This window comes from Lepisma saccharinum, chromosome 1, assembly GCF_977018435.1.
Source record: "Lepisma saccharinum chromosome 1, izLepSacc3.1, whole genome shotgun sequence".
NCBI lineage: Eukaryota > Metazoa > Arthropoda > Insecta > Zygentoma > Lepismatidae > Lepisma > Lepisma saccharinum.
The window spans coordinates 78,422,938-78,437,214 of record NC_139229.1 but is presented as its reverse complement, the minus strand read 5'-3'; the positions used below and the strand labels follow the sequence as shown (position 1 = coordinate 78,437,214).

At 38.5% G+C, this 14,277-nt stretch overlaps 1 protein-coding gene across 2 annotated transcripts in view; it reads left to right on the top strand.

Moving 5' to 3' along the window:
• Positions 1–729: 729 nt before the first annotated feature.
• Positions 730–14,277, top strand: part of Ctns (lysosomal cystine transporter cystinosin) — a 100,090-nt gene continuing 86,542 nt past the window's right edge. Inside the window, exons 1-2 of one of the 2 annotated variants that reach the window (XM_083133295.1) lie at positions 730–877; positions 11,988–12,116. In XM_083133295.1, the coding sequence (XP_082989421.1) occupies positions 12,071–12,116 (46 nt within the window). In that variant the 5' untranslated portion in view covers positions 730–877; positions 11,988–12,070. Of the gene's footprint in view, positions 878–11,291; positions 11,541–11,987; positions 12,117–14,277 lie in introns of those variants that run through there. The other variant, XM_083133291.1, reaches the window with a different exon arrangement.

Sequence of the window (14,277 nt, the reverse complement as noted above, 5' to 3'; positions counted from 1 at the left end):
GATGTAATTCTTGAAAAGTTTATTGCGGCAATGGGATAGCCCGCCTCGTATGATGCCACCTTGTAACCAAGGGGTCTCGGGTTCGATTTTCGCTGAAGGCACGTAGTGGTTCGGATCCCACTTTAAACTGTAGGTCCAGTCCCGATTAGCCTATCTGTGCGTAAAGTGAATTTTAACAAACTTTCGCGGCAATGAGGAAACACCGAACTGATGGAAGATGAAAAGCAAGCTTCGACAAATAGCTATGTTTTACCTAGGTTTGTAACTCAGATGTTTTAATTCCGGATCGTGTTATTTAACCACTAGCGAACGGAAGCAGGGCCAAAAGTGTCTTCCTTTTTGTGAAAACGTCATCTGCTTTACAAAAGTGTACTGTGTAAGCCTCCTACAATATTTGACCTCAATTTACCCGCTTAGTAAACGACCAGTTTTGCGCGCGACGCACTACATGTTGTGCATAAAGACCGTCGCAAGATTGTTCAATGAAAAGCCTGGCAATCTTTTTCTCCTCTGTTACTGCTACGTTTTTCTGCTTGGCTGATAAAACCTCGATATCGTAAACTGCTCGTAAAACATTCCCACGACGGTGGGAAATGACACAATGTCACAGGTTCTGTGTAACGAATGAGTACCTCGTTTTGTAGCATTGTTCTCGCAGCGTGTGGAGCTGGCAGAACTTTATTGGATATTACTTCGTTCGGAAGTACGTTTGTTAGTGTGCTCGTATTACCTTCACAGCTGATTTATGGGGCTGATGTTGCTATCTGCGAGTTCCACTGCAGAGTCTGTTGCATTTCCACTCCAGGTCTTCACAAGAGTGGTCGAGGATTAAATACGGGAGCGTGAAATTCGTTATCAGCCTTTCATGGATCTTCAGGTAGGATTAAGTAACTTATAGTCCGTACACAGATAGCCAATAAGAAAGAAAGTTACAACAGGAATAGGAAAAGCCTTTTAGAAACAAGAAGGCCTTCTTTTAGAACATCTGTTTGAATTGTTGTTTTAAATCCCCTGCATGCACAGAGAGGCTATCGGGACTGGACCTACAGTTTAAAGTGGGATCCGAACAACTGTGCAATGTGCCTCCACCGGGTAGAGCATCGGTCAAGGCACTCAGGGGCGAACTTAGAGTTCTTGAAAGAAGAAGTCTTATCTTTTATTACTCTGCCTATATTTTGCCACATTTTCCAGCTTTTAAAGTTATTTCTTTTAGAGATGGCGAACGAAAGGGGTGCTATAACACCCACCAAACCTCACGTACTTCTTCCCCGTTTTGCACGTGCTATTTTTCTCACTGCTCTTAACTCAGTTAGGGTGATTTTACCGTTGTAAGCTATATCTATTTCATAGCATATCATGTGCGCTCAAGCCTGAATATAGTGGGAGCTTTAACCTCCGTCCTCTAATAGGAAGGTGAAATTTCGTTAAACAGGTCACATAATGATATCGAAATGTGATTGAAAATTGGAAAAATCACTCATCATAAACTCAAAGTTCATTTTATGCTCACATAGGTTATTGTTGGAGGATATTCATAGGTAGGGCTAATGTTAAGGTGAATACTACGTAGCTAATCGAGACTGGACCTACAGTGTAAATTTAGTCCCGGGCCTCCAAATCCTAGCGTGGTTTTGCTATGTTTTTAACATGTGTAAATTAATGTGAGGAAATAAACATTGATATCATTAGGAGACAGTGATGAGATTTTCAGTGGGTTATTTCGTAATTATTGTAGTTTTTTTAGTTTTAAATCCACTCTGTGCACAGATAGGCTAAGCGGGACTGGATTTACAGTTTAAAGCGGAATCCGAGCCAGTATGTGCCTCCACCGTGTATCGAACCCGCGCTCCTTTGATTACAAGGCGACGACGCTACCACTGTGCCATTGGGGAGGCCCGTAATCATAGTGTTAATATGGTAACATAGGGAGTATCGACATAAATTGAAGATATTGGGAAACAAATAATTTTCATCTATAGCACAACATAACATTAATTACGGAAAGCTATGTAGTGATGTTATGCAAGTATTTGATGGTTAAACTATTTATTGCCAATGTGCTTTGGCGTGGTTCGTTGTTTTGAGAGAAGAAACTTGGAAACTTAACCTGAGACAACCGCTGTTGTCTAACCAAGTGAGAAATGCCGGATGTCGTCCCAGTTCCGCTTTGTTCAGCTCTATATTTCTGCTCTTGAATTATTTCCAAGTTGAACAGTGGGATCCACTAGTATTGCTCGGCAAATTGTCCATGACTATTTTCATTAATATTTCTCTTACATCCTATGTGTTTTTAAGCGATGGATTTTTATGTATGCTGGTGCAGAAGTTGTCAACAGCTTGTTTTGAGTTTTCTTTTAATTCTTGAAGCTCTTATTGGGTCAAATAAAGTGCAGGAACATGGTGATGGACAATTTGCTTGGTAATACTCATGGATCCCACTGTACAATCACGGACACAATTCTATTGACTTCAACAGAATAGTTACAATCCAGAACTGTCCGTGATTGTATGTTAAAACGTAACTGTATATACTCTTTACAATACTAAATCCTTTTGCTCACTTGTAAGTTGCATTAGTAATTATTTAGCTGCATGTGAAAGACTTGATGAACTGTTCAGGAGAGAACAACAAAATACGATAAAATCCCAAGTCATTAATAGTTAATTTTAAACAGAAACAACCATTCACAATTCCTTTACTGCTGCATGTGCATAGAAGGAATGTTTAAATCAAGTTAGTTCTTTCTGTGTATTTTTCTATTCAACAATATTTTTATTTTGTATTACTTTGTGTTTCTACTAAGTGGAACGTCAGTTTTATACGACTGTATAATTAATTAATTAATTATATTGTATCCATGCTTCAGTGTTCTTGATTTTGTTTTCAAGGCGTTCAACACCTATTTCGATGAATGTAATATAGTGCATTAATATCAAAGTTAATGACCTACACTACTCATCAGATTAGGAAACATTATTTATTTGTAAAACTTATCAAAATATATGCACAATGTTTCCAAACAGTATGCATATTGCTTGAAAACAAAGGTTCAAAACAGAATGAAAAGTTCAACACAGATTTTTAAACGTCACGTGCAGAAATTAATGTGGAAGTAGTGTGAATCAATTTAATTTGCTGTTTCATGCTAGGTTCAAGTACTGTTCACATTCACATTACCAATTCCAGTTAATCATTCATAATGACCTTTGATAGTGATTCATAATATTTTCAAAGGATCAATTTTTCACAGAAGCTGAACTGAACATACAAAGACATTCAACGGAGAATTAATTTCATAACAAAATGTCGTGAAAATGAAGAGAACACGTGTATTTTAGCTTCTTCGAAAACATTCGTTACCAATTCAAGTCATGGGACGTATTATCTGTCCCATTATATTGTACATGTTTAATGACTTGCATTTTTATTACATCCAATTTTATTGCTCAGACCTTATTTTGTATTTCAAAACAAACCGGTTATTATTTTATGCTTCCATGCTACCACTTCTGTAGTAACTGCCAATATGATACAAAAGACTTAATCCACCTTGAGAGATTACATAGCAATACTTTAATTATTCATGGCCAGATTTACAGCTATAAGATAAATGTGATAGATGCGCTATGTCGATGGGTAGGTCACATCGAAGGAATATACTGTACATCCAAGTAAGGTTTCGCCTCATTCTTGTGTTCGGAAATTTTCAACGGTATTAATTCTTGATAAAGATCGGACGTTATTCTTCAGTTATTAAAAAAAAACAACTTTAATTCAGCAGTTGATAATTATTTCAAGTTTTCAAAGGTTGAAAGTATGTACACAGTGTAAATGCACACGACTAACGAAGGTGATTTACGAATTAGTAAGTAAAAATTATAACGTGGTCACAATTTGTACGATCAAGAAGCAATATAACGATAATAAACATTATTACAAGGGGTATAAATCACAAATTATAATTATCGAATTTATTGCTTAATTTACGTACCAATAGCGGATCAACGATTCTTGTCAAGCGAAATTTATTCTAGCTGAAAGAAACCAACTAACCAATTGCAATAAATGGTAACCGAATATTTGGTGTCTTGCCTAATCTGTAAGTCACAATGTACTGTGGAAATTTAACATTCAGAAACGACCAACAGTTATCATTTGAAACTTTGTTATTTTACACGACGATTTCCGTGGCGGAGTGGTTACCACAACGCGCTACTGAGTCCAGGGTTCGAATCCCGACCTGGGCATGGGTGTTCTTTGTGAGTGCCCCTTCATCGATTTTATCATATCATTACTCATCTTCATTGTCGAAGCAGAAACAAAAATATAAATGTTATTTTGTGGCAATTTTGACTAATTGAGACGATGAGAATGGTGGTGTTTAGATGAAATTACTGAAAAGACTCTCACAAATAAACATCAATGCCCAGGTCGGAAATCGAACCTTGGAACTTCGGTAGTGATATCACAAATCGACCACCTACAACTCGCCCAGCCGCCTAGCCGGAAACAGTTTACTGCGAGGAGGATAGGTGAGACACGCCCCCCTCCCCCACTTACAATAATCCAGAAATGTATGCTATGTATATGTAAGATACTCGTGTATTGCACGGAATGTTCCACCAATTACGCCAGAGTAACAACGTTAATTGTTTGTTGTATGCCAATGGTAGTTAAGGCCTCCCGATGGAGCAGTGGGAGCGTCGTCGCCTTGTAATCAAGGGGTCCCGGGTTCGATACCCGGTGGAGGCACATAGTGGTTCGGATCCCACTTTAAACTGTAGGTCCAGTCCCAATTAGCCTTACTGTGCATAAAGTGGACTTAAAACACCAACCAACCAAGCCAATGGTAGTTTTAGCAGAGGCGCAACCACGAACTTTTGTCTTGGGGGTGCAAGTTCAGGATAAACGAACTAATAATAATAATAGTAATAATAATAATAATGGCATTGTTATTATTATTATTATTATTACTAATGGTAGAATTAGTAGTAGTATCAAAGACGTTATTATCCTCACAAATTACGCAAAAAAGGGGTAGAAGTCTGTGCTAAAGCATTTGTTTGGAACAAACGATTTGAATTTTTTTAACACCATCAATTGCACATTAGGTAATACGTAATGGAAAACAAGCACACAAACTGTATTTTTGAATGGCAGAAAATGAATGATAAATGCATTCCGAAGATAATTCCCTTTGTAGATATAACTTGTATAACTTTCATGTTCATACAAGATATTTGTTACACGTATGCAATATGGAGCGACAGAAAATTAAAATATACATATGCAACATGCTAAAACTAAATTGTATAGGTATGCAAATTTTATTGAATACATATATACCAATTTTTTTTAATACATCACATCACAGAAAACAATTACATTACAAGCGAAGCGAGCAAGAAAATTTTTAGATCAAATTTTTGCAATTCAAAATAATATTGATTTGAAGGGGCGCAAATAATTTCATTGGGCGCCATGGAATCCTCTATTTTACAACTTTTTCATTTAGATTATTCGGCATCCATGGCCGACTCCCGCCGCCCCTAGCTACGACTCTGAACTTGACGAAACTGAGAAAAGCAGGCATTGCGAGCGAAGCGTGCATGAAAATTTTACGAAATTCATTTTTATATGCATAAAATTAAAAATCGAGGAGGGTGATTGCTCCTCTGTGCCCCCTCTGCAGGTGCCCTTGACCGTCCATGTTTGCCCCCCTAGAATTGACTTCCGTCGAAGGTTGGGGGGCAATGTCTCCCTGCCCCCTGTGGTTGCGCCACTGAGTTTTAGTCAATCGCCTCTACTCGCCCATAGTGTAACTAACATACGTTCTTGACTTCTAAATAACAAAATAACTCGTATAAGATAGTGTAAATGCACTCAATAATTTTCTTTGGGGTCTTGATTTGATACACAGTACTGAAAAATATTTTAATGTATTTATATGAATAAGAAAACACTTGTATAATGCTTAACTTTCCAGAATTAGAAAACTAAATAAGGAAGGCACATTTTAACTCCTACTTCGCAGTACATTAATGATTTATCACTACATGCACCAATTGTTGAGACGTGTTACCAAGAGAAATGTTTTACAGGGGAGAGAAAAGTGTGTGTGTTTACGAATGAAGCGGGCGAGAGAAAAAAACATTAAAGAGCACAACAATGCGTGCGAGAGAGAGAGAGAGAGAGAGAGAGAGAGAGAGAGAGAGAGAGAGGGAAAGAAGAAAGATAAATAAAGAAAATAAAGAAGCAACACAGAGAGAGGGGGAAGGAGATAAATAAACGAGAGAGGTGAAAGAGAGGGAAAAAGAGAAGCAAGAAAACGAGAGAGAGAGAGAGAGAGAGAGAGAGAGAGGGAGGGAGAGGGAGGGGGACAGACAGAGATGGCAATGTGGAAGGAAGGTACAAGAAAACATAAAAGAGAAAAAGTTACTAAAGACGGGTAGGAGGAAAGAATAAATAGGCATTTCTTCCTTGTCCCAAATGGGGTGTCCATGGAAAGTAATCATTCTAATGACAGTTTTCATCCTGGATAGAATCATAACTGCCAACTTTTTAAAAAAGTAATAAAGCTGCAAGTAAAGCGTTTAACGAAATGGTTTAACATCATTATCTCTCATGTCGTAGTGGTAACACTGAATCACGGGTTCGATTCCCGGTGGGTACACATTGCACAGTATCTCGGATCCCACTTTAAACTGTAGGTCAAGTCCCGGTTAGCCTGTCTGAGCATAAAGCGTAGTTAAACAACGATTGATTTTTTTATTTGATTTGCTTTATTTTACTTCGCTTTTTGCGCCACTTTTTGGCTAATTTGCGAAGATGGGAATGAGGGATGATATGATGAAATTGATGAATGGACACTCGGAAACATCCATGCCCAGGCCAGGATTCGAACCCGGGACCCCTAGCGTCGCAGCGGGATGTGCTACCCACTCCGCCACAGGGGCCGGCAGTTAATGAAAGACAAGCATCATTACTGCTTACCTACGGAAGTAACTTGAAGATGGAAATCTTCCGAGAGAACGTTCCCATCGTCACTCTCGACGTGAGAGGAACGAGTGAATTTTCCCACATGCTCTATTTGGTTCACCATCTGTGGGAAAACGGATGTTACGAAGGTCGGTCCCAAGAGGATAAAACATTAAACAGTTACAGTGTAAGCATCTCTATAGTGTAATGCAACAATAGCACTTAGTGTTACAAATGATGCTGAACTTAAATTTGTGCAATGAAAGTCACGTTATTTTTTCGATGCTTAGTTGCATAGAACACACATTCTGTACAAGGATGTTTAATGCGGAGGGGTTGATAAAAATTGGATATGGATATTCAAAGCTAATATTGTTATTGTTATTATTTTTTCTTATTCGCATGCAGGGAAAGTCTAAGTGACCTCATTTAAAGTAACTAACCAGCCTTTGAACGGAACCCTTACGGTGCAAATAAGAGAGGAGACTGGGGATCATACCGACACGAGAATGATTGATTTTGTTTATTTTACTTCGCTTTTATGCCACTTTTGGCTAATTGCGAAGATGGGGATGAGTGATTATATGAAATTGATGAATCGACACTCACAAACATCCATGCCCAGGCCTGGATTGAAACCCTTTCGTCGTAGACCGCTGCGACTCCTTAGAAAAACAATGCAGTATCGTAGAGAAAGAAAGGATGATGGTGAATCTCATCCAGTTACATTCTTATTTCAATTTGACCTTGAACATTTTGACTCCTGGCTGTAATCTGGCAGTTTAGAAGTCGTGCTTGTCTCTATTCCAGACTTCCACACTTTTCACATTTTTTATGTAACAACATCCTTTCAATGCTTGTAAAATTCCGCAGTACAATGCACTTCCTTCCTATCCGCAGCATAATGTGCTGCGTCATGCTATTGTACTCGACGAGATGCGCAGATATTCGGTTTTCCTGTAATATTCAGAAATAACCTAGTTGCGAGTCTGGTAAGCAGTGTTGGCGAAGTTATCACATTTGCCGAAGAAAAGAGGTAACTGCATTTTGCTACACTGTTTTCGTTATCAAGAGTGGACATGTAAGTATTAAAAGAATTAACACTTGACTGACTGTTCAGTGATAAGTTTGATAAAAACGGCACTAAAGAGGTTATTCATATTTTGCAGAATAAGAATATCATTTACTGGAACTGCGAACATTTGCGTAAAGCACCTACAGAAACAATGACTGGAAATTTTTTCCAGCGGCCGTTCACGTAAGCCAAGTCAAATTTTATTTTAAGTCAGCTTCAAGCTCAGATAGGACCTGGCCTACAGTTTAAAGTGGGATCCGAAGAAATGTGCAGTGTGCCTCCACCGGGGATCGAACCTGGGAGGCAAGTTCTCGGAAGCTCAAGCAAGTCTGGAACTTTGCCGCCCTTCGTGGCGGAGTGGTTAGTACAGCGCGCTACGACACCAGGTGTCCTCGATTCGAATTCCGGACACCTGGTGTCCCTCCATCAGTTTTATCATACCACTGATCCTCATCTTCGCGATTAGCCAAAAGTAGCAGAAAAGCGAGGTAGAATAAACAAAATCAATTAAACCCTTGTTTGAGGAAAACAACAAAACTATGGGTTACAATTTTCCCACGGTTAACACACACACAAAGAGAGAGAGAGAGAGAGAGAGAGAGAGAGAGAGAGAGAGAGAGAGAATACAATTCTGTAACATCTTGCTCTCTAAGTTCATATTTACGTTGTTTGTTTTTCCTTTTTGGGAAATCCAGTCACAATAGTATAGTTACTTTGCACAGTACCCACAGGTTTCACTCTCTGCACAAGAACAAAATATAATAAGGAACTCAAATCCAGGTTTCCTCATTGTTAATCACCCATTGACAGAGGCAAGTGTCCCAATAACAACGATAAACACTCGCGTGCGAGATAAAGCATTACCTTTGAACGTTTTGTTAGAATGTCATGACGTACAGGTAACAAACATCTCGCAGACATTTGTGCATACTTCTATGACACATTTTTGTCTCGGATACTACGCACACGCTGAGTCCACATATTCAGCTCAGGTGCATGTGAAACGACATGCCAGATATAGCTATTTTCATTGCTAACGTGGCAATTTGAATTAATCCTATACGCCGTGCTTTTTTATCATTTGAAAGCGATTCTATTCCAGTGCACTGAAGTAGTTAAAACCTTTTAAAGCTTGAAGTTCAAACCTGCAGTTGTGGTAAGTGAAGCAAATTGGCATTAATATTATGTATTAAGGCCATGATATAGTTTATTTTTCTTACTTTATTATCCATAGTTAATGATTTTACTTTCCTCTATTCTAACACTACGTTTCAATAGAGCACCTTTACCTTCGTCTTCAGGAGAACATTTTTTTTGAGTACTCGAGTTTTTCTTTCAAGTCCACTTTATGAACAGATAGGCTAATCGGGATTGAACCTACAGTTCAAAGTGGGATCGGAATCACTATGTATGTACCTGCACCAGATATTGAACCCGTGACCCATCGATTACGAGGTGACGTCGTTACCACTACATCATCGGGGAAGGCGAACAAATACCTTTATTAAAGTAGTGGAGATCGAGCACACGACGGACCTGTGATTTATTACAGGAGCTCGGATATTGCATGAAATGCAATTCTGTTCTTGTGATCAGATTCGTATGCTGTCAGTCAGATTTAAGTTTCTGGGTAATACAACTATTATAGGCAAATTCTATAATGTCCATAATTTCATTTTACTGTTGGTAATTAGTGCCTAAATGTTTCAAAAGAATCAATCAATTAGAGACAGGAACAAAATAATGTTTCAAGTGCATTTTTATGCGTTTTTGGTTTGGGTTTCCGCACAGGAAGGTGCTTCCCCTCCTTTTGACCACTATAATTTAACAATAAATATTTACTAAACACGAGAATATATATAGAGCGAATGTCCGCTTGACGCCATTTTTAGAGACCGTGTGCGACCATCGACGTAACTTTTCTCGCGTGATCCACGAAGGGTTAATTGTTATAAGAGCGTTGACGAAACATGATAATTTCAGACTGAAACAGTATTTTTTGGGGAGGTATCACTATTATTGGGGAAAATATGCCTCCTTTGCCCCCCCTGCAAAAAATAACTTGCTTGCCCCTCCCTGGAAAAAAATCCTGCGGACGTGCATGTTAGGTGGCTACCGAGTCTCGACAGATGAAGCCGGTCACGTCCATGACTGCTTTTTATCTTGTAGCCACTCCGTGTTTCTGAGCGCGTTGAACGGTCGTCCTATAATCTCGACATCGAAGATTGCAGATTCGAATCCCGACTTGGACATGAGCGTTCCAGGGGTTACTCTTCAACGCTTCAACGTAGTACACCCAAATGTCAACCTCACTTCCACGTAGTACACTAGCCAGGCTCTGGCGCTTAAAGCTAGGACCAGTATAATCATCTGTAGGGTTGTGTGTGTGTTGTGTTGTCCTGTATTTTGTTCTTACGTGTGCTGAGTGTCCCTTTACAGCTATTTTAGTGATGGTAAGAGGCTGGACCCCGTATAGTGTGACGGGTGCAAAATAGCCTAAGTGCTGACGCACTCAAAATTTCAAATTCAATCAATCAATGAGCTTCCTTTGCGAATGCCCCGTCATCAGGAATGCAGAGCAATTGTGGAAGAGACTACATTTTTTTCTGTTATTTGAGATTAGAACGTTATACATATATTTTTGTTTTGAAAATTACGAAATAATGTATGCACGTAAAAAATGCTTTCTTTTAACAATCCTCTGCATGCATTGTGAAATTACAGCCGTTAGTGATTTGGAAGTATTAAATTTTGGATGAGAGTTGAATTTGAGGCCTTTCATTATGCAGAATATTGAAAGAAAATGCCTATTGTTATGCCTTTGATTGTGCCTATTTTCAACATTATAGTCACTTGATTTCCTATTTTGGTAGTTTATAGTGCCTAGAATTCCGAACTCTATTCATTACAAATACGATACACTAGCCAATTATTTCCTACTGTTAAAATTATGTCCTTATACAAAATTTCAAGAGCGAGGTTAACGCGGTAGTGGCATAAGCCAGCCGCGGGAGTTGTGGGAGCGACCACTACGCCATTGAACCTGTTCCGTCCACGTCCAGTGATACCAGAAGAAAACAAATCCCTGATATAATATAAAATGCATGGATAGGACCTACATAACATAAGCTTTGAGTTTTTTAAAGGGTAAAATAGGATCGAGAGCTACTGAATGTTTCAATCACAGGGAACTTAATAGCGATCGATGCTGTAGAAAGAATAAGCAAAGCAACGACAGGTGGTTTAGTTCGAGAAATGCACCACTGCGCTAAACCTAGCATTCCACTGCTCCTCACTCAGTTGCACTCCAGTTCTGTGTGCTTTCCAATGGAGATTTAAAGTTCCTTAATTTGTGCATGAAACATGTGGCTGTGTTCAGTTTTTGTATATTTTTTTACTAATCTAAAAATTTAGAACATGTCACTGTTATTTCGAAGTTTCACATTATGCCGTGGAAAAGACAATCGCGGGTGTTTTTGATTTAAGGTAAGTTGTCATTTTTATTATTTTCATTGTGATGTGCGGGTTTTCAAGATTATGTATATATTAGTAGATTGAAGTTTCAATATTCAAAATAGTCATATTAAAAATGTAGTATTTGATTATCATCTCCTCCCCTAGGTACAATTCTTGAGCTACTAGCACATGACCAACCACATTCATTAAGAATAAAAAATCTTGCGCTACTGATATAGCTATTAGATTTAAAAATCTTGCGTTACTGATATATTCGCGTACTGGTACTGTTACTTGAGCACGTGCATATTTCACGTGAGTTTAACGGTTGCAACGAAGATATCCCAAAATATTCTGCACGAAGAGCTAACTCATTATTTTGGACGATTTCGATCTTAAATCAACTTTTAAAAATTTTAATTGTGCTATTTTAATAATTTTATGATTTAGTAATGTTTATTTGAAATTCTTCTGCAGATTCACAAGTATCCTGAGAGGTCAGTAGAAGAGCTGCAAGTACTGCAGAAAATAAGCTCGTCAGAGGACAGTATTTATTCACCATGATTTTAAGATCCAAGACATTTTATATTAGCAACTTTATTTTAGGTAAGTTTACGCATATACAAGTGATTATTAGTGCTTATTATGTAACTTGGGTAAAATTTTCGTATCCCCAAAACGTATTTCTTCAATTTTACAGGAGAAAGTACTTACCGAAATGGGTTTATTTATACTTTAGGAAGGTCTTGGAAGTTTGTTTTCACCTCGTTGAATTTTTTTTGCCGATAAATCATGTAATTTTCGACATTAATGTCACTCCGATGCACGAAAGCGGTTTCCTTGATGTCTGTCTACTACGTGAACCAAATATTTGCGAGCGTTTCATGACGTAACAACCGGTCAGTGTTTCCAAATGCGCGGTTTTGTAACTGTGTAACAGTTCTAGAACGTAAATACACGTAAGTTACTGTTCATCAGTTCGGAGCGATTTTACAATACCGGGAATTTCTCCATTTTGTTTGAAATTTGGCATAGTCACTAATTTTGGCCCCCTAATCACGAATCTGCAGTCAAAATTTGGTACTCACACGTGGAAATAGCAAAATAATCGAAATTAAGTTGTTATTTCCACACCCTCGATTTCCAAATTTCCCGCCGGTTCCGGGCTCCGCCCCTGGGGTAATCGACCTACCGCCCCCAACCGCTATCGCGGCCCCGCCTATATCTATAGACTCCCTGTTAAGGGCATGTTAGAAATAGGCCGGATTCACCTGCCCCCAAATAAGCGCCAAATTTATACGTGATCGCCAAATTTTGACTGCAGATTCGTGATTAGGGGGCCAAAATTAGTGAGTATGCCGAATTTCAAACAAAATGCAGAAATTCCCTGTATTGTTAAATTATACCTAAAATACAAAATCAGTAACACGAAAGTAGGTATTTTTCTATGAAGAAGATTGCAACACTGCATAACCACTGATCATGGACTACGCTAGTCAAGATTTCTCCACCATATCGCGTGTAACGCAAGCGAAAGCGAACAAAATAAAAATACTCGATATTTCGAAAATTGAGATTATTTGCGTGCAAGAAACGGAACGCGAAATAGAAGAATCCTTACGAATGCAGAATATGTAAGTATCAATGTGAAAAATACGAAAATAAGGGAATTAGAGACGTTTGGTGGTTACCAAAATTTTAATGTAACTTGAAATATAGGGGTTTAAGTTGTTGGTAAAAGTTGTCATTCGGCCGAACGGATTTCTTCATTTTTACACAAGAAAGTACTTACTGGAATGAGTTTTTCTAACAGGTACTATTATCGTATGAGGGAAACACCTACGAATCATATATTTCGGACTTCTTTAGATTGCTAACGTGTTATTTTCGATTGCGGAACATTTCTTAAGGTGAAATAATGCATTTCTAACTAAGATAATGTCTATTTCTTCTATTTACGAGTACTTACTGTTACTTGTTGTTTCGAATCTGTCACACATTATGGCCGTGATAGCGTACTGGTTTAGGGGGCGTTCTGAGTGTGTTTTGTCGATTTATGCAGTGTTGCAACCTCGTTCACCGGAAAATATCTACTTTCGTGCCCGGATTTGAAATTATGCTAATACGTCGCATTTACGTGTAGAACTTGTAAAATAACCTTGCGATTTACCACGTTCATTGTCCATACACAGCAATTCGGAACCATCTTTCTTTCGCAATTCGTTAATGCTCTTCCTTTACGCACAACAATCTTGCAACCTTGAATATTGACGTCAGACGAGGAATGCCTACGTGGTTAGGTTAGGCCTGTTAGGTTAGGTTCCATTAGCATAAATACAAAGAGAAATTAATATTTTCGCTAAGAGACGCGTTACCTTGTATTGCCTAACATGAAAAAGCTCTCTCCTGTGACGTCAGAACACAATGTTGCTACAGTGTTGTGCGATAAGTGGCACCCATTCGGGGAAAATGGCTTGTTCCGTGGAGCTGCTGTTCTTATGGTAGGGTTACGTTAAGAAAACATAGTTTATTTCGTTTTTTTATCGATTTCCATACTTGACCGCCAATTATTACATGCAGATTCGTGATTAGGAGGTCTCAATTAGTGAGTAGGCGAAATTTCATAGCAATTGAAGAGTCCGGTATTGTAAACGCATTCCAAAAAAAAATTAAAAATACTCAACACACGGTTCTAGTGAAAACACGGCAGGCTGAAACACTGGCTACGGGGTTGCATCATCTTAACACACTGAACATTGCACTCTCG